Raw genomic sequence first — 27,331 nt, forward strand, 5'->3', positions numbered from 1 at the left:
CCTCCACCTTCTTTTACCTCTGGTCCTGCCCACCACTAGCATGTGGTCCTTCTGAGGCTACTCAGCAGGAAGCATGGGTGTACCCAGCATGGGGCAGGGGGGGTGCAGCTGCCCCCCCAGAAGGCCAAACCGTGGGCCTGACTAGGGAAGCAAATACCCTGCGCAGGTGCCCCGCTTGTTGACACGGGAGGTGAGGGGGGAGGAAACGCTGCTGGTGCCGCGGCTCCTCGGCGGCAGCTCCTCCTCTCAACCTGCCCTGCCTACATTTGCACTAATCCCCGCCCACTAAAGCCTTCGCGCCTCCCAATGGAAAGCCCTGCCAGGCGGCAACCTCTCCTGCCTAAGAGCTCTGCTGGGCTGGCAAGCGAAGGAGACGCGGCTCCCTGCATTGGTTGCAGCTGCTGCTGCGCTCTGCCTCCCGGTAGGCTGCACTGCGATCATCGGCGCAGCGGGCTGGGAATTGCCCCCTTCCCCCCTCCGCACCCCCTACCCCCCTGAGTTAGGAGTTGCTACTGAGACTCCTCCTGGGCTGGGAGAGGAAGTGCACCGACAGGAGCCAGTTCAGCCTCGGTGGGCAGAAGCCTGCAAAGGAGGAGTGGGGGGCGGCGCCTGAAGGCGGTGGTCGTGGCTGCTGCAAGGAAGCTGCGTGGGGGCGTTTGCACCGGATTGCCGGCGGCAGGAGTAGCCCAGCGGCAGTGACCCTTCCTCACCGCCCCCCACTGCCGGCAATAGGAAAGGAGCTGCCTTGGGGGGGCGGCACAGCTCTCCACTCCCCCTGCGGGCATTGCCCTCTCCGGGCATTGGCTGCTGTTTCCTTCTTTGCAATGCGCCCCCCCAGCCGCTCTCCCTTGCTGCCCCTGCCGAGACAGGGGCGTTGAGGGCGGGGGAGCCACTGCCGCCGCCGTAGCATCGCAGCTGGGGGGGGGCTCGCCTGCGCTGCGCCACCCCACCTTTTCCATCTTTTGCTCCCTCACGATGGGGAGGCGGCGGTGGCAGCTTCTTCTTCTTCTTTGAGGGTCTCAGCTTGGCAGGGGGGGTCCCCAGTATCCTCTCAGGCCAGGGGGGGTGGCCCCCCAGGACTAGCAGACCTCTGAGCTCCTTCCCCATCCCAGATATATAGGGTGGGAACTGGCAAGGCTTCGGGGGGACCTGGAGGAGGGAAAGCGGGGCCCAAAGGGTTTTTTCAGGGGGGTGGCTAGCCGTAAATGGATGGGAGCGGTGTTTTCAGAGCAGGGCCGTCTTAAGCATACCTTGTGCCGTGGTGGATACGGATCCCTCTGGTGCTCCCACCCGCCCCGTTTCCTGGCGCGGCGGGCATAGCTCATTGCGCGGCTGCTGCCTGGAGGGCCGGAGCCCTCTGCAACCCAGCCTGGGCGTAGGGCCGGCCCTGGGCCAGGGGGTGCTGCCCGCCCCCTGTTGTGACGCCCCTGCGCGCGGCAGAGGCGGCCCCAGGCCCGCGCCTCTCCGGAAAGCAGCCTGAAGCCGCTGAACAGCTGAGAGGTGCGCCTGGGGCGGCCTCCGCCGCACCTCTCAGCGGGCGCAGTGGCGCCCCTGGTGGCCTGGTGCCCTGGCGCTCCACGCCACTGGACCCAGGCCTAGAGACGGCCCTGCTTCAGAGCAGGGGAATTTCGTTTGAGAGAGTTTAGGGGGTTCATTTAGAGGCTGCAGCCGCCGCCGCAGAGTCGTCGGGCCTGCTGGCCCTGTAGCCCCGCCCACATTCCCACTTTGTGCCCCCTCCCCTCCCGTGCTTTGGCCCAGCCCCTGAACGACCATGGCTTGCCCCCCCCCTAGTTTTGATCCTGGTTACGCCCCTGGAAGGAAGCGTGGCCCCCAGGCGGGAAAAGATTCCCAACCTCTGACTTTCAAAGCTTTTAGGGAGTGTGAATTATTGTGCATTATTTAGTGGCTGTGAATCATTTTAGCTCACTTGTGCCATTTGAGAGTTACTGGAGTAGATTAATCAACTAAAAGCTTTTAAGCTGATTAATCAGTGGAGCCAGGAGCCAAGGGCACACTTACAGATGAAATTCGGAAAATTAGAATATCGTTGAAAAGTGCATTTATTTCAGTAACGCAATTTAAAAGGTGAAACCAATCTATGAGATAGATGCATGATATGAAAAGCAAGATATGTCAAGCCTTTATTTGTTGCAATTATTTGTCGTTAGGTCAATTATAAATGGGTTGTAATTAATGAAATGTAATAGCAATGTTTATTTTTGTATTATTGTAACTATTTGTTTTATTCCTGTGGAATTTCCAAAAGAAAGCATTTGTAAAAATTAAAAGAAAAATAAATAATAATAAGTTGCATTACTGAAATCAATGCACTTTTTGACGATATTCTAATTTTCCGAGTTTCACCTGTACTTATTTTATGTCTGTGATTCAGGTGTGCTACCCTCCTGGGGGATGGGAAAGTATATAGGAAAGACAGCTTTCCCTTCTAATGATGGGCAGTGACTTTTGTTTGTTAAATTGCTCACAAGGATGCAAATCCGAAGAAGTGTGTAATTAAATCAAAATTATAGGGTATGTGTGAAGTACCCCACTGCTCTGACCTTAAAAAGGCAAGTCCTCAGACAGTTGGTATTAATCACAGAGATGCATGCAAAATGCAAGTCTTGGAGGGGCCTGTTCAGCGGTCTCCCTAACTAGAAACATTTACCTTTCTCGCTAAAAGCTAAGCCAGTGTGCTTGCTGTGAGCAAATCACTGGAGGCTACTCCATTAGGGCAAATGAGGCACTGCTAAACTAGCCTTAGTCTGCTCACCCACCCCACACCCACCTGCCCCCCTTCCAGCACTGACTGTCAGTAGGGTTGCCAGACTCAATAGAGAGCAGGGCAATTAAAGTCACAGAAGTCCTGTCCTCTATTGAGTCTGGCAACCCTAACCTTCTCCTTCTGCTTAGTCTCAGTGTTGCCCTTGTAGAAATCAAGCAGGGAGGAGGAGGAGGAGGAGGAGGAGGAGGAGGAGGAGGAGGAGGAGGAGGGCAAACCTAAAACAAGTTGGCTCCTTCTGTCATTGGCTCTGACGCCCCCTACTGTTGGGCTCCCTGCCTTCCACCTCACTAGGCTCAGCAGGCACCAGCTGCCACCGAAGTAGATTAATCACAGGAGAATTCTCTTTAGGGGACTCCGCTTGCATTAATGGCATCAGTGACCAATCCATGCAGGCATGAATGCAGATAGGCGTGACATCATTCTGGTTTGGAAATGAAGAGGAAAGCAGATTTAATATTTTATTATATTTTAAATCGTTTATAAACCACTTTTTTAAAATGATGTTTTAAATATAAAAACAACCAATCCTGGCTGGGGTTGATGGGAACTGTAGTCCAACAACTTCTGAATGGCTGCAGCTTCCCCTTTCCTGCTTTAGCAACTACTCCCATGTTGTCTCACTTGCTTCTGTTACCAAAAGTGTGTGTGTGCGCGTGCGTGCTGCATATGTATATTTACACCAGGGTAACTGACAGAAGTCACGACTGGACCTAATGGTCAGGGGTCCCTTTACCTTTTTTAACTGACAGAATGAGGTGACAACAAGGCTTTCAAGCACACCCCTCTCTCCATCCTTCATTCAAGCAAGCCAGAGGCATTATCACAGGTCAAGGACACAATCCAGCCAGGCAAAAGCACTCCTGTCATTAAGGAGGTGGAGCAAGCCTATTGAGATGTGTGGCCTGGGGAAGAGTCTCAGGGGCCAGATAGAGAGGATCAGAGGACCACATTCAACCCACCTGGGCCTGAGATTTCCTGTGCCTGTACAAACTATGACACTGCATACACATACAGTCAAAATTCCTGCCTATATTTTGCTGGGGGTTTGCACCTGATGACCCTTTGACCGCCTTCCAGTTCTACAATTCTATTACTCTATGTGGCGTCTATCCACAGGTGCAAGGATCTAGGGTTCTCTAGGGCTCGTCATACAGTGCTGTGTGATGAGCTCCTGCACTTCAGCATTTTACCACTACAGCCACTGAAAAATATCACCTATCATCATATTAACTGGTCAAGGCAGTGGAAGTGCCACCAGCATAAATCCTATCAGCCAGGGGAAGCACTTTCTCTTCTCAGATTGCCACGGTTCCGCTGCATGCCACCTGATTCATTGCACCACCATGCCAGCCAGAGCTTCCCTTCATCAGTACCACAATAAATCCACAAGGGCAGGATTGTTCCACTGTGCAGCTTTGTCTGGGGGGCGAGTGTGTTGTGTGCCTGGGAGAGGGAAAATGGTACGTGCTTCCCGCTCTCAACCCAACTGCATTTCGAGCAAAGGATTGCTATGAGTGAAAGAGGAAGAAGAGAGAAGAGTTCTTGCTGAGGGGTGGAGTGAAGGCAGCCCCCTTCTCCGAAGAAGCCTCCGTGATGGCCAGGGCAAAGCTGAAGAAGTCGCCATCCGAGAGCAATGCCCACCAGAAAACCATCCCGCCTCTGGCAACGACCGAGGATGTCCCGGGGGTCAGCCCCTTGCTACCCGCGCGGAGGCTGGGGTCCTTGGGGAGCGAAACTGGACACAGGTACTGCAGCACTGCATGCCTCGGTGTGGAGATGACCACCCCCCCCCGTAGTGGACTTCGGACATAACAAGGAGCCGAATGGGTTTATTGGAGCAAAAATGTGGAAAATTGGACCCCCACCCCTTATTGTAAACCCACACCCATGCTCCTTAACATCCCAAACCTGTATTTTTTTTCCCCGCGGGAGGGGGGCGGTGTCATTATTAACTAAGACCAAAGATTCCAAAACAACCAAACCCGGATGAGATTCAAATAAACATACAAAACTGCTGCATGCCAGCTATTGAAAACCCTGAAAGCGTGACTTCAGCCCCTGTTAACTTGCAGCGTGCGTTAATCTGTGCGAGGGGTGGGGGGTTGCAACTGAAGCCCTTTCCCCAGTCTTCCCAATTTGTGGTGTGTGCTTATGCACCATCTTTGGAAGCTGTCTGGAGAGGCAGGAGCACACGGTTTGGAAAAATACACCCCTTTGCGTAAAGAACCTCTCGCGCGCGCTCACACCAAGGTTTGCATGCAGATAAAAGAAAATTAACCAGGGGGGGTGGGGAGAACAAATCAACCACGCAACACAATCTTCTGGATACACATCTATTAACAGGCAAGGGATGGGCAAGCCTTTTCTTCGAAATCGGCAGGTGTTTTTGCGTTTCCTTTGAAACCGTCCATTTCATTTGGGCGGTGGGGCGGGCAGCTCACAGCCTGAATGAATGATCCCAGCATTGCAGATAGATGCAGGACCGAGTTTTACCTCTGTTCCATGATATCCCTTTCCCATCCTTTCTCTTATATCCATCATTCCTTCCACAGCCCGCCCACCGGCATGCTCTGTCTTGTCTGTTTTCTCTAAATCTTGAAACACCGTATGTACTGCATATATCTCTGGGTTGTAAGGCGGGCTGGCGCCTTTTATTCATTCCCCGACTGCGAAGGGGGTCCATGTAAACAAGGCAGTGCATGAAAAGGAGAAGGACTGTCTAATTAGGCGGGTATTTCCTTGTTGGGGGAGGGGATCTACCTGGTGTGTGTGTTTGCTGGCGGGCGGGGGGACGGACAGCAGGGGCACATAGGAAATCAGCTGTGGGAATAGCAGGTCTTCTTCTGCAGGGCAAAAAGGCACCTGGGTACTTGTTTGCTTCTCTGAATGGATGAGCTCAGGCTGGTGGACTGATCTTGGCAAGGGTGGCGATGGACAGGTGCCAGCAGCAGGGTTGAGTACCACTTGCAGCTCCTCCCTCCACCCCCCACCCCCCCTTGAAGCAAAAGTCAGCCATGCATTAGATAGCAATGTGTATTACTTCACTGAACTGACTTCCAAATGCGGTAAGCCAGTTTTGGACCTTCCTGGTCATTCTGCTGAGTGAGGCACAGGAAATCTACCCAAAAGAGGGAGTTGGAAAGAACACCACTTTTCCAACTTCCTCCTTTAGCTCTAGGTACCTTTCATGGCAAAACAAGGTAACTTCCCTCAATACCTCATGACCAAGGGGGCAGTGGGGTGCAGAAAGCTCCAAGTTTTATAGACACTAAGGGAAGAGCCCAAGTGTGCCCAAAGATGCCAACAGATGCCAAACTGGTGACCCCTGCTCTGATGTAATGTGTTAATTGTGCCATGAGACTGCACTCCCATAACGAACCAGTCCTTTAATGAGGGTATTATATGTGACCACCAATTTTTTTGAATAGGGAAGTCTACCTGCTGAAATTGTATTTGTGGTTGGTTAGGGGGAAACATCTCATCACCAGGGCACCACCACTGAAAAGGCTCCCTTCCTAGAGGCTACACTGCCTCACTTCATTAGATGTCAGTGGTGGGCCTGGAGAAGGCTCTCTCATGAAGAGTCTTGAGGACTAGACACTTAGGTATGGGAAGACATGCTCCTTTTGGCAATCTGTTCCCCTTTGGCAATCTGTTTCCCCATTTAGGCTCATCATTGATATATTGACCAAAACTGATAAAAGGACTAGAATACCATTGGTGGCCATCACTGCTTCTTCTGGGAGTGAATTCTAATATTTTAACTCTGCACTGTGTGAAGAAGTACTTTCTTTTGTTAAGACCTACTGTGGATTCAAATACTAGCTAGTGGATTAGGGAGACCCAGCCTGATTCTGCTTTGACATGCACTGGGTGGTATTGATGTTGTCTTTTCCTCCTACCCTGTGAAGTTCATAAAAGTCAGTGGGGGTAACCTCGCATATGTACTTGTGGGTGGGAATTATGGGGCACAACAAGTATGCTGTATAATTAATAACCACACAGAGCCTGTTTCCTTGTGATTCTACTTGGAATACATGCTGTTCCTGGGCTAAACAGGTAGGGTTGCCATGTGTCCTCTTTTTCCAGGACACGTCCTCTCTTTTTAGGGGTAAAATTTCTGTCCAGGTGGATTTTTTTAATTTGCCAAAATTCTGGGTGGTTGAAGACCTGCCCCCCTCTGCAATATATCAGTGGTTCTATAGCCTACATATAGTAAGGGGCATTTAAAATCACGGTTGCAATAACATCTTCTTTTTTGCTCTTCAAAATATGGCAACCCTAAACATGGGTAGATAAAATCCATGTCAACAGTACTTTGGAGGGCTATGGGCTTTACAGTGGGGGTGGGGAACCTCAGGCCTAGGGGTCAAATGCAGACTTCCAGGGCTCTCCATCATGGGACTCCTTGAGGCCAGAACCTTTCTCATGTGAAGGTTGCTTCATTAGTCCTGCTTCACCACCTCTCTGCCTTGAGCCATTTTGCCTGACTGAAAAATGTTCCCCACCACTGCGACCACTGTTCCCACTTTTGACCCAGTAGATTTTCTTGCTGGTGTAATCTCTCTCTCTCTCTCTCTCTCTCTCTCTCTCTCTCTCTCTCTCTCTCTCTCTCTCTCTCTCAACTCTTTGGGTTCTCCTTTTTGGAAGGTGTGACATTGACATGCAGTTTTGAGTGCCACATATTCAATGGGGCAGGAATGGGCAGAGATAGAGAGCCTGGGTGTCCAGGGCCGGTGATGCTAAAGCCTGCTGCATCACTTGTTGTTAGCAGTATCAAGAAGTATGAGAGACAGCATAAGGCCCCTGTTTCAGTCCCCAATGGCATATCCAGGTAGGGCTGGAAGAGACTCCTGTCTGAAATCCTGGAGAGTCACTGCCAGTCAATGTAGACAGTACAGTGGTACCTCAGGTTACAGATGCTTCAGGTTACAGACGCTTCAGGTTACAGACTCCACTAACCCAGAAATAGTACCTCGGGTTAATAACCTTGCTTCAGATATAATGAAACGCAGTAAGGAGGGATACGAGGAAGTCAACAATGTTAGGATATATGAATGCTAACTATGGTTTCTTTCTTTTTGTAATTTGTTTGGTATTCTCTATTTTTGTGTATTTTTGTGTCTTAGTGCTTTTTATGTTTATAAAATCAATAAATATATCTTTTTTAAAAAAATAATAATAATAAAAGAACTTTGCTTCAGGATGAGAACAGAAATTGCGCCGTGGTGGCGCAGCGGCAGTGGGAGGCCCCATTAGCTAAAGTGGTACCTCAGGTTATGAACAGTTTCAGGTTAAGAACAGACCTCCAGAATGAATTAAGTTCTTAACCCGAAGTACCACTGTACTGAACTAGATGGACCAATGATGGGACTTGTTAGAATGCAGCTTCCTAGTTTCCTAAGTGATCTTTAGGTAAGGAGCTGACCATTAGCGGCTGCCCTTCCAGGTCCTACATTGGGTGGAGAACCTCAGGCTCGGGGGCTGAATGTAGGCCTCCATCTGGCCTCTAGAACCCTCCCCAGGCAGCCCACCTCACTGACCCTGCTTCAAACCCTTTGAGTGTTTTTGCCTGGATGGAATATGCCCTTGAACTCTGATCAGGCCTCTTGCTCACCTGGATGGAGGACAGAGAGACGCATGTGAATGTATGGAGGAGCTATCCATACATACTCTGCTAATGTTTGCTTTTGGCCCCACCCACTGCAGGCATGTGTCTCCCCCCCCCCCAAAAAAAATGTTCCACAGAAAAGACCTTTGGGGCAGGCATGTCAAACCTGCGGCCCTCCAGATGTTTTGGCCTACAACTCCCATGATCCCTAGCTAGCAGGACCAGTGGTTGGGGAAGATGGGAATTGTAGTCCAAAACATCTGGAGGGCCGCAGGTTTGACATGCCTGCTTTGGGGTGTTAATAAAGCCAGCAGCTGAACTGAATGCCAGGAATAGAGACCTATTGCCTCACCTGTGGGTTAGAGGCCTGCAGTGATCCACACATCCCTATTTGCCTCCTGAGTAGCCTCAGCAAGCCAGCAGGACAGGATGGAATTTCCTCATGGACATGGCAGATATTTTAATTGAAATCAATTGGTGTGGCATGCCTTGCCATGAATGGGTTTAGGAGTGTAGTGATGCATGAATAAGCTTAAGAGTGGGGTAATCTGTGAATGGGCTTAGGAGAAGGGCAATGGCATCTAGAATTGCTTGTACTCTTCCCCAGCATTCATGTCACATCCAAGCTCTCTGCTTCTGAAAGATTTTCACACGGGTTGGAAAGGCATGACTAATTCATTATGCCCTCTAGGAAGTGCATCCCAGGTATAGGCAGGCATAGGGATATGCTGTTGGCAGGGCTCCCAAAACCAGCCTGTTCTGCTGTCTGTGATTGCATCCCAAAGGTACGGACTCTCAGGCGGGCTGATGTCACTGACTGTCCTTACAAAATCCCAGTTCTAATAAGGGGTGACCAGAGAAGCTGGTGGATGCTCCTTGGCTTATGGTGCAGATCCACAGGGCTGTGATAATTCAATGTGGTGGCAGAAGTCACCACTCCACTGAGTCTTGAGGGCAACTCCATCCTTGGTGTGACTGAATAGACCAGGAATTAGGGTGGCGGTGCTCCCTGTTTTACTAGACATGAACCTCTATTTGAAGATCTGGCAGAGGATGGCTTTGTTTTGAAGGATGCTCCAAGCCAAGTCTAGTTTTATAAAGCTAAAGACCCATCAGAAGGGGAGACTAGGAGCCTTGAAACTGCCTTATCACCTGGTTAGGATCTCACCTGGTCAGTCTTCCACACTAGGCTGGTGAGATGTATTAAATCACACCAACAGTATTTTGCTTTAAATTATAGTGATTGAGAATAATAATAATAATAATAATAATAATAATAATAATAATAATAATTTATTACTGCAATGCGCTCTACGTGGGGCTACCCTTGAAGGTGACTCGGAAACTACAACTAATCCAGAATGCGGCAGCTAGACTGGTGACTGGGAGCGGCCACCAAGACCACATAACACCGGTCCTAAAAGACCTACATTGGCTCCCAGTACATTTCCGAGCACAATTCAAAGTGTTGGTGTTGACCTTTAAAGCCCTAAACGGCCTCGGTCCGGTATACCTGAAGGAGCGTCTCCACCCCCATCGTTCTGCCCGGACACTGAGGTCCAGCTCCGAGGGCCTTCTGGCGGTTCCCTCATTACGAGAAGCCAAGTTACAGGGAACCAGGCAGAGGGCCTTCTCGGTAGTGGCACCCACCCTGTGGAATGCCTTCCCACTAGAGGTCAAAGAGAACAACAATTACCAGACCTTTAGAAGGCATCTCAAGGCAGCCCTGTTTAGGGAAGCTTTTAATGTTTGATGGATTTCTGTATTTTAGAATTTCTGGGGTTTTTTTGGAAGCCGCCCAGAGTGGCTGGGGGAACCCAGCCAGATGGGCGGGGTATAAATAATAAATTATTATTTATTTGTTTGTTTGTTTATTTATTTATACCCTGCCCTTGGGCTCAGAGCAGCTAACACCAAACATAAAACAACTGGTCAAAATACAACTCAACAACAAAACTAAATACATCAAAATTAAATTAAAAATTAGACATTAAAAATTTAAGATGCAGCCTCATACAAAAGGGAAAAAGAAAGGGAAAATGGGGGAGGGAATCAGGTTGGCTCCAGGCCAAATGCCAGGTGGAACAACTCTGTCTTACAGGCCCTGCGGAAAGAAAGCAGGTCCTGCAGGGCCCTGGTCTCAGGAGACAGAGCATTCCACCAGGTCAGGGCCAGTGTTGAGAAGGCCCTGCTTCTAGTAGAGGCTAATCTGATTTCCTTCGGGCCCGGGACCTCTAAGGTATTACTGTTTATGGACCTTAAGGTCCTCCGCGGCATACCAGGAGAGACGATCCCATAAGTATGAGGGTCCTAGGCCGTAAAGGGCTTTAAAGGTCAAAACCAGCACCTTGAACCTGACCCTGTACTCCACCGGGAGCCAGTGCAGCTGGAAAAGCACTGGGTGAATATGCTGCAATGGCAGAGACCCTGTGAGGAGCCTCGATGCAGCATTCTGTACCCGCTGGAGTTTCTGGGACAGATTCAAGGGCAGCCCCGTGTAGAGCGAATTTCAGTAATCAAACCTGGAGGTGACCGTCGCATGGATCACTGTGGCCAGGTCGGGGCGGGAAAGGTAAAGGACCAACTGCCTAATACTGCTATATCCAATCCTACTCAGAATAATTAACAGACGTGCCAAACTTAGACCCATTGGCTTCAATGAGTGTACTCTGAGTAGAACTTAATTGGATACCACCCATTATATTTAAATTTGCATCTATTCATATAAATTAGCCAATTTTATGGTGATCTTTGTCCCTTCCCTGCCTCTTTCTTTTTTGAGGGGGATGTGGGGAGATGTGTCAGTGGCCACCCTAGTAGATAAATTGACAGAGAATGTTTTAAAAAAAGGTAGAATGAAATTTTGTCACAGCACCACTCATTACTGTATTAGTCAGTTGAGACTTGCATGTATGATGGGTGATCCCAGATTTAACATTATAGAGACAGTGTTCTCACAAGCCTTTTCCATCAATGCAGACTTAACGGAGTCCATTCATGCATTCAGCTGCAAGTTATCAAATGCTGAATGATTGGACTGTACCAAAAGTTCCTCATTCAATTTTTGGACTGAAAGTAGTGCCCCAAAATCTTCTCTTCCATAAAAATGCATTTCCCCCCCCCCATTGCTGCTTTGGGCCAATAACAGCCACTGTTTCTGTCTCGCATTTCCCCCCAGTGCTGCTTCTCCTTCCTGGATGGCCCCGACCAATTAGAGATCACACAAAAAGAGTGGTCCCGCCAACAAAGTTTGGTTTCACAGGACAACTACTGAGGTAGAACAAAGGCAATGGGAATGAGGTCCCACAGCATTGCTGTCCCTCTGAACAGGCAAACACAGCCTGAAAAATGAGATTGGTGGAGTTGCTTTTCACAGGGCACAATCCTAATTTACCTCTCCCCACCACTACAGTGGTGGGGCTTTGCACATGTGTAACCCCATTGCTCACAGCAGAAAGCGGGAGGCACAGAAAGATAGCAAGGGCAGCTGAAATCGGCTCTGCCCATGTGGTGGTGTGGTTAAGAGCAGTGGACTTGTAATCTGGTGAGCTGGGTTCACTTCGCCGCTCCTCCACATGCAGCTGCTGGGCATACCCGTCAACTCCCGGATTGAAAAATCCGGGATCAGCAGCGGCGTGGCACCGGAAGTCGCTTCTACGCATGTCCAGACATGCGTAGAAGCGACTTCCGGTGCCGGCGCTGCCCGATTTCCTGTGCCCAGACATGGGCAGAGCGGCACCCGAAATCGGTTCTGAGCATGTCCAGACATACACAGAAGGAGCCTCCCCGGCCAGCAGGAGCTGCTTTGAAAATCCGGGGGAATTATGGGATATTTCGCCATACGGGATAACTGCGGGAAAACGGCTTTAAAAATGGGGGTTTCCCGTGAAAAACAGGAGACTTGGCAGCTATGCTGCTGGGTGACCTTGGGCCAGTCACACTTCTCTGAAGTCTCTCAGCCTCCATCACCTCACAGAGTGTTTGTGGTGGGGGAGGAAGGGAAAGGAGATTGTTAGCCGCTTTGAGACTCCTTAGTGTAGTGATAAAGCGGGTTATCAAATCCAAACCTCTCCTCCTCCTCCTCCTCCTCCTCCTCCTCCTCCTCCTCCTCCTCCTCCTCCTCAGCCTTTCCCCTTCTTGTGCTGCCAATGGGCATTCTTGTGATGATATTCCCACCTACGCATTTAACAGGCAGGAGCAGAGTTGCTGCACCAACAGAGCTGGTGCTCTTGCAGTGATGGGCAGCAGAAGGCCAGCTTAGCTGGGGGAGTTTGGCAGAAGGACACCTCCACATAATCCACTAGTTGCTAAAAAGTTTGCGAAAAGTGTCCCATGTTAATCTCAGCCCTAATAATTGCCTGATGGAAAATCAAGGGGCTTGCATGGAGGTTGGTCTGTGTGTGTTTGTGTTTAGTTTATTTATTTCATTTCTATACCGCCCTTCATCCAAGAATCACAGGGTGGTTTACAAGATAAAAACATAAAAATTCATAAATACAACAACACAAAACAACAACAACAACAACAACAACAACAACAACAACAACACCCCATCCTACCCCACCCCACAGTATTCACAAATATACACTCACTCTGTGTTGGAGGGGGTGGGTGTGGGTGTACTAGCTCTTGCTTTAGTCTCCCTCCCTTCTTCCACATATTAACCAGGCTTGTCTTTGACTTTTCTGTTTTGCACTAGGAAGCTGCAGCCATAGAATTTTGATTTTTATCCTAGGCATATCTTTGGTCAATGTAATCACTCTTCCCTCCACCTTGCTATTCTGTATCCAGCCTGATTGCTTCCAATGCTGTAATATACATAGCTGCCTTGCACCAAGGCTGTCAATGCATCTAGCTCAGGGCATCCAGCCCACAACTGCGTACACTGACTGGCAGCTGCTCTCCAGGGTTTCAGGGCCGCAGTGGGGGTGGGGGTGGAGGAACATTTCCAGTTCTACCTGGATATGCTGAAGATTGAATCAGGGACCTTCTGCATTCAGAGCAGGTGGTCTACCACAGCCCCTTATCACAGCCTTAATGAGCTGTACACTGGGGCATATTCAACTTCACGTTTAACCTTTCCATTTGCTTCCTTTGCTTCAGAGATGGCCATCCAAACAACATGCAGAATAAAGTGGCTGAATTCTAGACTGCACCACTTCAGACTACAGGATTATGTGGTTGTTGTTTTTAACCCACCTCCCTTATTAAGGGATTTTTAAAGGACACATTTATTTATTAAAATATTTATATGCCACTGTATCACAGCGATTTGCTCCAATATAAAACCATAAAACCATAAAGTAAAATCATAAAAAGTTAAAAGCAAGTTAAAAGCAAAATAATTAAAAAAGAACATCAGTAGACCATGGGGTAGGTGGGTGTGCTCTTAACCAGGCATCCCCAAACTTTGGCCCTCCATATGTTTTGGACTACAATTCCCATCATCCCTGACCACTGGTCCTGTTAGCTAGGGATCATGGGAGTTGTAGGCCAAAACATCTGGAGGGCTGCAGTTTGGGGCTGCCTGCTCTTAACTGTCTGCATAGGTCTGGGGGAATGGAAGAGTTTTCAGCAGGTGCTTCTGGGAGGGTTGTTGTTGCTGCTGCTGTGTGGCCACGGGGGAAGCCTGGGTTAGCTGCTGCTGCGGCTGGGCTTACTGAAACTGCTGCTTGGGAGACGGCTGCTGCTGCTGCTGCTTAGGAAACGGTGTCAGGATCTACCTAGGTCGGTGCCCTCACCAGGGTCTTGGGCGAAGGCAACCAGGCTGCTGCGACTTTAATGGCCGACGTGGAGACTCCCTGTGCAACTGTGGACATAACCACGGAGGCCGTTGAGGAGACCGCGGTGGTCACAGTAACCATGCTGGGAGCGGAGGAAAGGGTTGAGCAGCCCCCGATGGAGGCGCTGGTAGAGGTGCTGGTAGAGCTGCTAACCAAAGAGGACTGGGAAGCGGTGATGACCACCGGCTGCTTCTGGGTGGTCGAGGCAATGACCGACGACGGGACGAACTTGGTGACGGCCGCGTAGTTGTGGGAGAGGATGTTGGGGACAAAGGTGGAGCTGGGAGACGTGGTGACTATGATCACCTTCTGGGTTGTCGTGTTGGTAGTCAGTGTCGATGGCTTCGTGAAGGTGATATTCACAGGGGACATGTGGGGCTGCAAGGAGTTGGCAATGCTCTGCACGATGCTGCTCATCTTGGGGCTGCCGCTGTCAGGCACCGTGATGGTCTTGGTGACCGCCGTGGCGGCCTTAGGGACCTCCTTCAAGAGGACTGGGGAGGAGCTCGAGGAGTTGGTGCAGCACCGTTTGCGGGGCTTCTCGTCGTCATCTGAGCAGCTCACACTCCTGACGTAAATGGCGCTCCCACTTGGCAAGACGACGACGTTGGAAGCTGGGCTGGCGGGTCTGAGAGATTTCACGGGGCGACGCTGCCGCTCAGGACTGGGGTGGACGTCGGGGTTGAGGTGGTGCTTGTATAGGAATAGCAAACCACCACCTCACCTTCTTTGTTTCCTGTGTCTGCTGGGGAACAGTGTTTGCTATGACAGTTAAAGCGGTTTGGGGAACCAGCCGGGGCATCAGTGGGACGAGCCGGCGGCCTTCAACAGACCACTCAGAAGAGCTGTTGGGTCCAGACATGTTGTGAGCAATCGTCGTCAATCGCTCATCATTGACCGCCCTTCGAACTTCAGCTCGATGCCTTTCTGTTGAAATGCTAAGCACTTTGGAGAGTTCTCCAAGGATGTCTTTCTTTTCCTTCGTGAGATCCCCCTGAGCGCGCAAGGCACTGATGACACCGGCATATGCCTCCAATTCAAGTTTGCGAAGGATCCTTTTGCATTCATCCCTGCTGAGATCCAGCATTGTTCCCCGGTCGGTTTGCTCCCACGGAGCCCAGCCTCCCTGCCGATCCTCTCCCGGGGAGGCCATGGATCCCGCGCCGCTCGGGCTCGGCGGGCACCTTCGGTGTCTCAGGCGGTGGGTTTGTTTGGCGTCGGCGCCACCTGAAGGGAGCCAAAAATGGCGGGAAGAAAAGGGCGCCACGCGCAGGCGCGGGCAACACGAGCATAAGGGAGCAGGTGTTTAAAAGGCGCCTGCTGAATCTCTGTTGGCAGGAGGTTCCATAGGACTGGGCCAATGACACTAAAGGCTTGCTCTCTCGTTGTTGTCAAATGAGCCTCGCCGTCTCTGGGAGCAGCTAGATATGCTCCTGCAGATGATAGAAGGCTTCAAGTGATCTCTGAGGTATCCCAGACCCAAGATGTTCAGGGCTTTGTAAATCAACACAAGAACCTGGAACTTGGCTTGGTAGAAGATATAGCTGCTCTTACAATGGTGTCACATGTTCTTGACCAGAAGCTCCCATCAGCGATCTGACTGAACATTCTGCACTAGCTGGAGCTTCTGGTTGGTGAACCAGATGAAGCTGATAAAAGGCACTTCTACCCACAGAGCACACTTGGGCTTTTAGTGACTATGCCCCGTTATATGCATTTGTGCACATATTACCTGGCTGGAGAAGCACATTGTAAAATTTGATAAAGTGCAAATTTTAAAGATGACTTGTTTTGGTTCTAATATTGTTTCAGAAAGTGCAAGTTAGGAGGTTTGCCTTTGAATGTGAACTGGATCAAGCTTCTCCCGGTCTCTAGTCATGATCAGCTCAGTTCCTCTAGTCTGGGTACCAGTGCATCTTCTAAGAGGTGGTTTATTTTGTTTTTGTTTTTTTACTGAGACGAATCTTAATGTGATGAATAGAAGTAAGAAGTGAAAAGAAAATCCATATTGCAAACTGCTCCCAGGAATACAAATTAGTTTTCTTCTATAAAGAACTCAGCAGAACTGATTGTTTGAAAGCATATGCTGTTTTTATCACTCCACAGACCACACATTTTTAATGTCTCACCTAAAGGCACATAATGGTGAAAGAAAGGGAGTAAGTTGCACAGAACTGTTGTAAATAGAGGAGACTCAGGGTAATGCTGTAGGTCATTGGCAGAGCATCTGCTTTGCATGCAAAGGTCCCAGTTTCAATCCCCACTGGCACTCTCCAGGTAAGACTGGCAGAGCTTCCTGTCTGAATTCCTGGAGAACTGCTGCCAGTCAGTGTAGACATTACTGAGCTAGATGATCCAATGGCTAAGTAAGGGTTGTAGCTCAGTGTAGCTCTGCTTCGCTTGCAGAAGGCCCGAGGTTCAATCTCTGGCGTTTCTTATTAAGGCTGGGAGAAATCTCTGCCTGAAATTCTGGAGAGCAACTGCCAGTCAGTGTAGACATTACTGAGCTGGTTTGACGATAAGGCACATTCCTATGATCCTAAATGGCAGGGCAAAGTATAGACTAGATTATCCTACACTAGAGGGTGAAAGTCTTCAAGCAGAAAGTTTGCCACCTGCAAAATTTGTGTGTGTGTGTAGTGGCACAGGACAAAAGTGTCGAGTTTTGCTTCTCGCAGTTCCTGTAGTTACCAGTCTTCAGTTCAGCACACTCCACATCACCATTTCTTTTAAGTGCACATGAAAACCCATACTTATTTTCATGCATATGCCTTCTAATATAGTAATGTGCATATCCCCCCCAAAAAATATTTCCCCCTCATCTAATGAGTCACATCCAACTAATCTTTGCTCAGTTAAAATGAATACACTGGCGGAGGAATGGGGGGTGGGGGTGCATCACCCCGGCACCATCGGGGAGGGGGGTACCACTGCGGCCACACCTGGGCATGCACCATGCATACCCCACCACGCCGGGCACTACGCCCCCACGGGCAGCGCGCCATGCTCCCAGGACGCATGCAACGCCCCCATGGGCAGCATGTCACACCTCCGGGACGCACAACACATCCCTTGGGGCAGTGTGCCATGCCCCCAGGACACGCATCACACACATCCCCAGATGCATGCCAGCCACACCCTTGCCTGCTCTCTGCCCCCGGTGCTGGAGCATGCAGCTTCGCCACTGAATGAATAGACCCAATTATTTTGAAATTAATAGACTTGAGGGCTGCATGCAACTCAGTTATGCTCAAATCAGCTGCATTGAAGTTAATGATCTTAAGTTACTCAAGTGCAGTAACTTCAGTGGATCTGCTCTAAGTAGCCCTAGCATTGGCTACAACCCTAAATTAGTAATGTTGATTAATTTCAGTGACAGTGGGCCTTTTTTTATTACCAACGTTGTATGCAACACAGCACAATTTTGTTTATTGTATTCACAATGCATTATTACGCAAACTTTCACAATTCTCAGAATGTTTTAATAGTCAGTCCCTCTTCCCAGAGAATTGTAGCTGTTAGGGGGAAATAGGGGGTCTTCTACCACCTCTCAGTACCTGTAACAAACTACAGTTCCCAGGATTCTTTGAGGAGAGGCCGTGGTAATTTAAAGTGGTACAATAGCATACCCTCCAACATTTCTCTGATGAAAATAAGGACATCCTATTTCATTATCGTTATTGTTATTAATGATTTATACCCCACCCATCTGATTGGTTTGCCACTCTGGGAGTCTTCCAACATATATAAAAACATAATAAAGCATTAAACATTTTTTTTTAAAAAAAACCCCTTCCTTTGCAGGGCCTCCTTCAAATGGCTCAGGGGTCGGATAACTCCATACCCTTCAACATTCATCTGATGAAAATTGGGGTGTCCTAAGGGATCAAATCAGAAACCAGGATGGCTTCTGTAAATCTGGGACATCCCTGGAAAATAGGGACACTTGGAGGGTCTGTGATACTGCTTTAAATGTACTGTACAGTGCAGATGGGGCCTTAGTCATCATGGGTCTACTCTGAGTAGGGCTAACACTGGCTACAACCCATGCACTTTGGGCTCAATTTCATTTAGCAGGGACCACTACACAGTGGTAGAGGATGTGCTTTGTATGCAGAATGTTTTGTACTGGATTCCCGTCAGGTTATTTTTTTTTAAGGACCATGTTAAAATAACCAGTTAGTAGTTATGGGGAAGCCATCTACTTGAGACCACAGAGGGCTGCTGCTAGTTGGATTAGATGGGAACATAGGAAATTGCCTTATACTGAGCTGGACAACCAGTCCATCCAGCTCAATATTATCTACACTGGCTAGCAGAGGCTCTCAAGGATTACACACAGCAATTCTTCCCTAGCTGCACCTGGAGGTGTTGTGGGGAGGGCATTGAATCTGGGGCCTTCTGTGTGCAAAACAAGTGCTCTACCACTCAGTGGCAGAGAGCAGGCGGGGGCGGGGCTGGCACACATCCTGAGGGCGTGACACGTGTCCTGGGGGGCGTGGTGCGCTGCCTGCGGGGGTGTGGCAACCAGCGTGGGCAGGAAGGCAGCCACGATGGCACCCCAGCGGGATCGCGCTGCCGGGGCCGGTGCACTCCCCCCGCACTCCTCTGCCTCCACCAGTGCTGCCACTGAGCTTCAGTACTTCCTGCTAGATAGCAAAGTCCAGAAAAGTTATGTCATGGTATGATACAGTTTCCTATGTTCCCATGCAATTTCTGCAAGTTGCTGAGGAGGAGGAGTGTGGCAGGGCTTGGGAGCTTCTTGAAGGTATCTGATTGGCCACTTTTGGAAGTAGAGGTGCTGAACTATGCAGACTTTTGGTCTGATCCAGGAAGGCTCTTCTCCCTCCTCCTCCTCCTCATCCATCTACCTTTTCCTTTGCTCCTCCTTGTACTATTTATCTATTGGTTTCAGAATCAGTTTCCAAAGCAATTTACAATATGAGTGGTGTTGAACCATGTCCCTCCCAAGCATCGGTCTCCACAGCCACAGCAGGTGCTGCAACCTTCCAACAGCTTGACCTCACCCCCGAGGGCGGATTCCTCCATTGTCTCCCGAGAAGAAAGACACATGCCAACCAATAGTGTTGGAAACAATAAGCAACACCCTTGTAATATTAAATAACATAATAGAGAAAATAAATTCCTTGAACAAAGGAAGCTGCCTTCCTCTGAGTCATTAGCTCATTTAGCTCAGTATTGTATATGCTGACTGGAAGTGGGTCTCCAGGATTTCAGACAGGGGACATTTCCAGCTAACACAGTGGCCAGGGATTGAACCTAGGATCTTATGCACACAAGGCAGATGCTCTCCCATGGGGCTACAGCCTTTGCCCCCAATTAGCAGGAATTTTCTTTTGGTCTTACTTAAGAAACCCACTGGGACGCAGGTGACGCTGTGGGTTAAACTACAGAGCCTAGGGCTTGCCAATCAGAAGGTCAGCGGTTCGAATCCCTGCGATGGGGTGAGCTCCCGTTGCTTGGTTCCAGCTCCTGCCCACCTAGCGGTTCAAAAGCACGTCAAAGTGCAAGTAGATAAATAGGTACCTCTCTGAAGGGAAGGTAAACGGTGTTTCCATGTGCTGCTCTGGTTTGGCAGAAGCGGCTTTGTCATGCTGGCCACATGACCTGGAAGCTGCATGCTGGCTCTCTTGGCCAGTAAAGCGAGATGAGCGCCGCAAACCCAGAGTCGGTCACGAATGGACCTAATGGTCAGGGGTCCCTTTACCTTTACCTTTAAGACACCCACTATTTCACACAATTTGCATACTGTAGCTGCTAAGCCGCATTTTCTCCAAAGCAAGATTCTTCAGGGGCTAAAGAAAGAGGGGCTGGGTGTCTGTGCATGCCTCCTGCAGTTTTCTCCCCCTTCTGTGTGCAGTACCGTTCTGCATCTGTCTCAATATTGCTTTAGTTTCCTTCCCGTTGTAACGCTGCCACAAATCTAAATTGAGCTCTTTGTGTGGGATGCGAGTCCTACAGATGTCTGCCGATTCATTTTCCCAGTGTCTGCCTGATTAATCTTCGGCTGCTCCTGATGATGGACTGTTTGAAAGCACATGAGGCATGGCAAGGGAATGGCTATGCGCCTTGATGCAGTTTCGGTGGGCTTCCGAAATTTGATCTGGGAAACTGCAGCCCAGCTTTCTCTCTCATTCTGGGATTCCTTGCAGTTGTGTGTGGCTTGTGTGTTTGTATGTGTCTCTATCTGTGTGCACGTGAAATGAGACATCAAAATGGTCCCTATTGCTCAAATGTACTCAACGCGGGTGGCGCTATGGTCTAAACCACTGAGCCTAGGGCTTGCCAATCAGAAGGTCAGTGGTTTGAATCCCCGTGACAGGGTGAACTCCCATTGTTTGGTTCCAGCTCCTGCCCACCTAGCAGTTCGAAAGCAGTTCGAAAGCACATCAAGTGCAAGTAGATAAATGGGTACCGCTCTAAAAATGCATATTGTAGTGGAACATCACATACAGAAATGCATTGTATTAGGAGAAATCGTTCTGCAAAAATATGTACATTTGGAATAATTACGTAAGAAACGTGTATATTAGGAGAAAATTGTACTGATATGGTAGTGAATTTTCATGAAACGAAAAAGAAAGCAAACAAATGTGGAAATTTGAAGAACTAAAAGTAAGATTGGGAAAGTGAGAAGAACTGAGACTGACTGCATGAGTCTCCTTCTCTCCCTCCGACCACGTGTTTAACCAGGGTTTATAACCCTATGTAACATGTGCTCAGGGAGGGGCAGAGAAGAAAACACCTGTAGTCCCCCCAATGTATATTTTTGTGGGGGAAGGCTCTCTGGGACTCCCTGCCTATTGATGTTAAACAAGTGTGCCCTCCTTTTATTACCGGGTATTTGCTGAAAAATCTTCTGTTCTAGCAAGTCTATCCAGACAAATGATAAATGTTTTACTAATTTCATATTTACTTTCAATGCTGGTTTTGTGGGCTGGTGTTGGGCATCTAGTGCTTTTTTCTTGGGGGGGGGACGCAGGGGTGCGCATACCCCTAAACATTTTGTGAATCTAAATTTGGCCTCATTGAGGGGCAGTATTTCAACATGAGTAGGGAAATGAGAGTACCCCTAAACATTTTTTTTAAAGGATAAAAGCAATGTGGGCATCTATTTGTGATTTGCACCCCAGAATGTTTATTCTGGAAGCTAACCTCAAATCTTTCCAATACTGTTTGAGATGGTGTTTTTTTATTGCTTGCTTGCTTGCTTGCTTGCTTGCTTGCTTGCTTGCTTGGTGCTTGTCTTTTTCAAGGCCATAAAGTGCTGGCACGTTAATGAGTAATACTGTCTAGCCCAGCAGGAGGAATTCTGCAGAGTAGCTTACATTTTTTCACTAAGGGCGTATTAGAAAGTTCTACTGCTGTGGTTGGGAACCTTTTTCAGCCAACATACAACTCTCATTTGTTTTGGACTACAACTCCCATCAGCACGGGCCAGTATGGTCAGTGGTCAGAGATGATGGGATATGTGGTCCAAGGTTAGAAGGGAGGCTGCATTACACAGTCACTTGGCGGATACTGACCATAGAAAAGGAAGCATCAGAGAAGAGCCATCAAGATTGGCTAGGTCTTTTTATCCGTTGAAGTGGCTAGCCAGTTTTCTTGCACATTGAGGCTCCCAGCCTGTGTGTGTGTACACAAAAGTGCACTGTGTGTGTGTGTGCCAAACTGGGTCTTTGACCCAGATGAAAAATTGCTGACTTTTGCCCCTGCCTTCTTTGTAACCCTATGGGGGCTGCATGCAAGCTTTGATGAGTATCATGAGACCTTGCCATGTGACCTGACCTAGCCAATCTTGATGGCTCTTCTCAATGTGCAAGAAAACTGGCTAGCCTCCCCGGCCTGTAGCTACGACTCTGAAGGGAAATATGGCCCCCAGAAGAAAAATGATTTCCCCACCTTTGGACTGCAGTTATCCAAAGACTGCATCCAACTCCACTTTGTTTCATGCATTAGTACCATTGTTAATTAATTCTCCCCTTGACAATTTGTTCATTTTATTACAAGCACAGTAGTAGTTATATTCTGCAGTAATTAATCTGAAACTTGTCGCATGCATAAACAGGCCATTACTTAAAGTGACAACAGCAAAGGATGGTAACATAATTAGGAAGGCAGATCTGGACAAATGCCAGATAATGAGCCGAAGTGGGGCTATCTGCATCGACCCAGGATCCATCCACAACAGGTTGAGACAGGCCTAGATTGTCCTGGGTCAGAACAGGTCCAACTGGAGCAATGTGGATCTAGCAAAAGGAGTGTGGCAGGGTGCCAGTGGATGGCGGGTTGGGGCCAACAGCATGATTGTCTTGCCTGATAGTATATTTAATTGGGATTTAAATAACCTGATTAAACATGTGGTTGGGAGGGTGACTGTCTGACTACAAGACTGTGCATGATCCGGGATATAATAATAATAATAATAATAATAATAATAATAATAATAATAATAATAATGTAGGGTGTCCCTATTTTCATCAGAGAGATGTTGGAGGGTATGTAACTTTTCTCTTTTTTTAAAAAAAAGAATGTTGAGGAATTCTCAGATTTTTTTTGAATGTTGCACCTAGTTACCACATCCTCTGCTTTCTTCTCCTGTAAAATTGTGGCACCCCTTCCTCACTGCTTTTTCCTTTTGACGCTGATGGTTTTGTAGGTGGTGCTTGATTAGCAGGTCAGCCAGAAGTTATTCCATTGCTTTAGTCCGTCAGTGCTTTTGCCTGAGATGCCATAAGCACCACTCACATCATAAACATGGCTTGTTGAGTTCCATGGAGCTGTATAATTCCTCTTAAATGGAAAGAATCCCCAACAGGGTCATGAATAATCAATGCACGATCCAAGGCTGTGAGTTTCTAAGGTGTTTTGTTTGTTTGTTCGTTTACATCAGAGCACCATAGTGTTGCAGACATTTTGATTATCCAATTTCAGAGCAAAGGTGAACAGAAAAGAAATGACAGTGTGTTCTGGCTTCACAGTCTGCAAGGCAGATACATGCACCTGTAAACACTAATCTTGTTTAGGCCCAAAGCATGCCCTTCGTTCTCATATTTCAGGTGAGCTACCCAAGCAGTCTGGATGTACATCCCCTTCTCCTCTCCTTTTTGCCTGCCTGCCTCCTCCTTTTGACAACCCGAAGTCACTCTGGGTCATACCTGCCAAGTCTCCCGCTGAAAAATGCAGGATCAGCAGTAGCACGGCACCAGAAGTTGCGTAGAAGCAAATTCTGTGGCCTCTCTGACCATGTGTGGGCACTGGAAATACCGGTAGGGCAGAGCAGCACCAGAAGTAGCTTCTACACATGCCCAGCTGCCTGGTGCCGCTCTGCCCTATTTCCGGTGCCCACACATGGGAAGAGCAGCACCCAAAATGGAGGCTCCCTGGCAGGTAGGAAATCTGGGGGATTTCCGGGATTTTTCTCAATTCGGGAGAACAGCGGGAAACGGATTAAAATCCGGGGGTTTCCCGCGAAAAATGGGATACTTGGCAGCTAAGAGACTCTGGGTAGACCTGCTCTCCTCTGGGACTACCTCAACCCTCTCCATTTGAATCCCAAGTCAACCTGAATCCATTCAATTCAATTCAGGATCCAGGATCCATCTGGAGCCAGCACACAGCCCTAATTTATTTGCCACACCTTTAGTCAAAAAGGCTGTCATTAAAGCTCAGAAAAATCAGTACTTAAATGGTCCCTGTCCTCAGTCTCATTAAAAAGACATAGCACTTGAGGAAATAGGAGCGAGGAGAGAAAAGCAAGTTCAGGAACAAGTTCTTATTAGTTCAATCTGGCTAGCCATTCTTTTCTCACTCCTCAGTGTTCCCAACCAATTATGAGCCACATTAAGCTCAGTAGCAGTGTGCCCTGGTTAGCGATGTCAAAGAATTCCAAAGAAAGTAGAAATGGGAGTGGAAATTGCCGGCATTGGCTTATACATCCCATGTCAGGAATGGAAATCAATCCAGCAAATGCTTTTAGTCAACAAATGTTGTTGTTGTTGTTGTTGTTGTTGTTGTTGTTGTTGTTGTATTTAGGCAAAAGACGAAATGCAGTAGAATGGAAGCTGTGTTGCATGCAAAGAATGCAAGGTGGAGTGGGAATGATGCCTTCTTGCATCCCTAGTCCTGGGGGATTAAAATGTTCTCTTATTGGTTTCTGAATATTGCAATTTCTGATGTCCAATTTGTGTCCATTGATTCTTTTCCATGGGACTGTGTATTGATGCCACTGGTAGATTAGTCTATGAAGATGTCTCAAGTATTTGATGCAAACAAGCATTTGATGCAGAAGTCCAGAAGTGGAAAGTATACATGTGTGAATCTAACGTGAGTGTTGGTTCTTTCCATGTATCTTAGAGAAGGAATGCAATTTGCTTCCTGGTGTCTCTGTTCAAGGGAGCTTTTTCTTTGTGCCTTTTAGCTCTCTCAAAAATCTCCATTCTTGCCAAGTAGGAAGTTAGTCTCTCAGATGTAAATTCCCCTGGAGAAATGAGCATTGCTGTTCTGAACTGCTGACCTGCAAGAAAGGCTAATGCCTTTCACTGCTAGGAAATTGCTTTCATCACAGCAAGAACTTGCAATAATGGCAAATGCATGCATTTTTATTATTACTTTGTTTTCATTATTTATTTATTTTGCATTCGAAGTGCTGTAAAATAAAGGCTTTTAATTTGGGCCAGAGATGCTGCTGCAAGAAATGTATTTCAACAGAACCCATTGATCAAAGCCTATGGAACTTTGGCCTTGTCTCCATGATGGATTAGACAAATTCATGGAGGATAAAGCTGTGAGCGACGACTAGTTATGATGGCTATGCCTTACCACTCTACATTATCAATAGGCTGCTGAATATAGGTTGCTGGAAATCACATTGTCAATAGGTTGTTGGGAATCACAAGTGGGAAGAGTATTGTTGAATTCAGATCTGCTGACATCCTGCTTCAAAGCTTCCCGTAAGCATCTAATTGTGGGGAGGATATCAGTGGTAAAGCAACTGTTTTGCATGCAGAAGGTCCCAGGTTCAACCCTCAACCTCTCCAGGTGGGACTGAGAAGCCCCTGTCTGAAACACTGGAGAGCCACAGCCAGTCAGTCAGTGTAGTTAGTAATGAGTTAGATCAGGCATCCCCAAACTGCGGCCCTCCAGATGTTTTGGCCTAGAACTCCCATGATCCCTAGCTAGCAGTACCAGTGGTCGGGGATGATGGGACTTGTAGTCCAAAACATCTGGAGGGCCGAAGTTTGAGGGGTGCCTGGACTAGATGGTCCTTTGTCCTGATCCAGCAAGGCTTTTATTATATTATTAAGGTCTAGGAAGAGTTGGCAGAAAGAAGAACTAGGATGAATTGTGAGGATGGCAAGGAGATTGATGTTAAGTGGACTACAGTGGAGGCAGGCCTCTGTTTGGACTGGTAGGGCAGAAGGCAGGGAGGCCAACAGTGGGTGGTGCCAGAGCCAACGAAAGATGGAGTTCAACTAATTCTGGTTTCATCCTCATCCATGACATCATTTTACAAAGGTAATGTTGAGGCAGAGGTAGCTGGCATCCAGGATCAGCCACCAGGCTAGTTGTAAGTAACGAGGCAGACAGGTGGGAGCTGGCTGAGGACAAACTGTGTTCAGTGGGGCAGTGCCCCATTTGCCCTAATAGACCAGTCTCAATTGGTGAGCTATTGTTTCGATCTGACCATAAGTGAAAGCACATGAGGCATTCCTGCGTGTGGCTTACAGCGCAATTCTAAACACACCTACTTAGAACTGAGTTCTACTAATCCAGGGGTCAGCAAACCAAGGCCCGGGGGCCAGATGCGGCCTCCAAGGCCCATAAATCCAGCCCGCGGACCCTGCTGTCCACTCGGTCAGTCCCCACGTGCTGCGGCCACCTCACCGCACAGGGGCTGACTTTCGTGATGCTGGCATGGCTTCTGGGTGGGCAGTGATGGTGGCGCGGCTTTGGATTGGCTGCAGGAAGTACCTGCAGCCAATCCCAAGCCTCGCCACCCATGGCTGAGGTAAACAGAGAGGCCAGTGGGCAGGTCTGGGCTGCACCATGATAACAGGCACGTTGTGGGGCTTCAGACGGAGCTTGGTGCGCCTGCTGGCCCCGTGCCTGGTGCCTGGCTTTGGTGCTGCTGCTGGTGGTGGTGCATTTGGAAGCCATACTGGAGCAGCTGAAGGGCAAGCTGCATGCCACCTGCCCAGTGCTCCGCGTGTGTGGCCTGCCCGCTAACCTAGCCTCGGACGATGGACCACAGTGCATGGTGCATGCCACCTGGGAGCTCCACAGGGATGGGCCAATGGAGTGGGCTGCTGCTCATCAACAACAGCTGGTGCCGAGATGCGCTCCTGAGCGCGTGCAGAGTGCGTTCCTCCTCCAGGTCAGGAGGCAGCTGCAGGACTGGCTTGCAGGGTATTTATATTTTTCAAAATATAGTCCAGCCACCCACAAGGTCTGAGGGACAGTGGACCGGCCCCTGATGAAAATGTTTGCTGACCCCTGCACTAATCTGCATGTGTTATGGGCTAATTTTGTGCTGCAGCAGAGAGTCTCTTCCACTCCTATAAGCTCCTGATGTGATTTGGGACCCTAGGAAATCAAACAAGTTGGCAGAAATGAAAGAGAAGACTTGTCAAGTGATGGCCCTATGCCTACAAAACTCCCTTCCTATTTATTCTTGCTGGCTTTTCCTTGAATTTTATGCTACTGCTGGCTGGCTGGATTATTTCGTTATATAGATGGAGCGTAGGAACATTACAGGTGCAGATTCAATTACTGTACTGAAGAGCAGAACAGAAATGAAATAGCAGGTCACCACAACAACCCACTAAAAAAGAAACACACAAAGAAAACCCCAAGGACAATAAATCAGACCATCATTTCAGCAGCTGCTTCCATAAGAAAATAATAAGAGTCCTACTGAATCAGACCAAAGGCCCACTTAGTTAAACACCCTATGACATTAGCAGAATTGAGTGCATGTGGCTGGGTCAGTCATACCAGAAGGGAATGACCAGGGCCTGCAGCATAAGCTCAGCTCAGTACATCCTACTGCAGAGAGAGGCAAGGACGGGCACATATGGCCCACAGGTCTGAGGTTCCCTACCCCTACCCTAGTCATATTAAAGGAACTTT

The 27,331-nt window shown here is 48.6% G+C and overlaps 1 protein-coding gene across 1 annotated transcript in view; it reads left to right on the forward strand.

Moving 5' to 3' along the window:
• The first annotated feature begins 4,229 nt into the window (after positions 1 to 4,229).
• The window catches only part of KCNT1 (potassium sodium-activated channel subfamily T member 1), a 124,375-nt gene continuing 101,273 nt past the window's right edge, over positions 4,230 to 27,331 (forward strand). Inside the window, exon 1 of the mRNA XM_088664964.1 lies at positions 4,230 to 4,530. Coding sequence (XP_088521090.1) covers positions 4,379 to 4,530 — 152 coding nt within the window. The 5' untranslated portion in view covers positions 4,230 to 4,378. The remainder of the gene's footprint in view (positions 4,531 to 27,331) is intronic.

Source organism: Zootoca vivipara, chromosome Z2 (genome assembly GCF_965207765.1).
Source record: "Zootoca vivipara chromosome Z2, rZooViv2.hap1.1, whole genome shotgun sequence".
Lineage (NCBI taxonomy): Eukaryota > Metazoa > Chordata > Lepidosauria > Squamata > Lacertidae > Zootoca > Zootoca vivipara.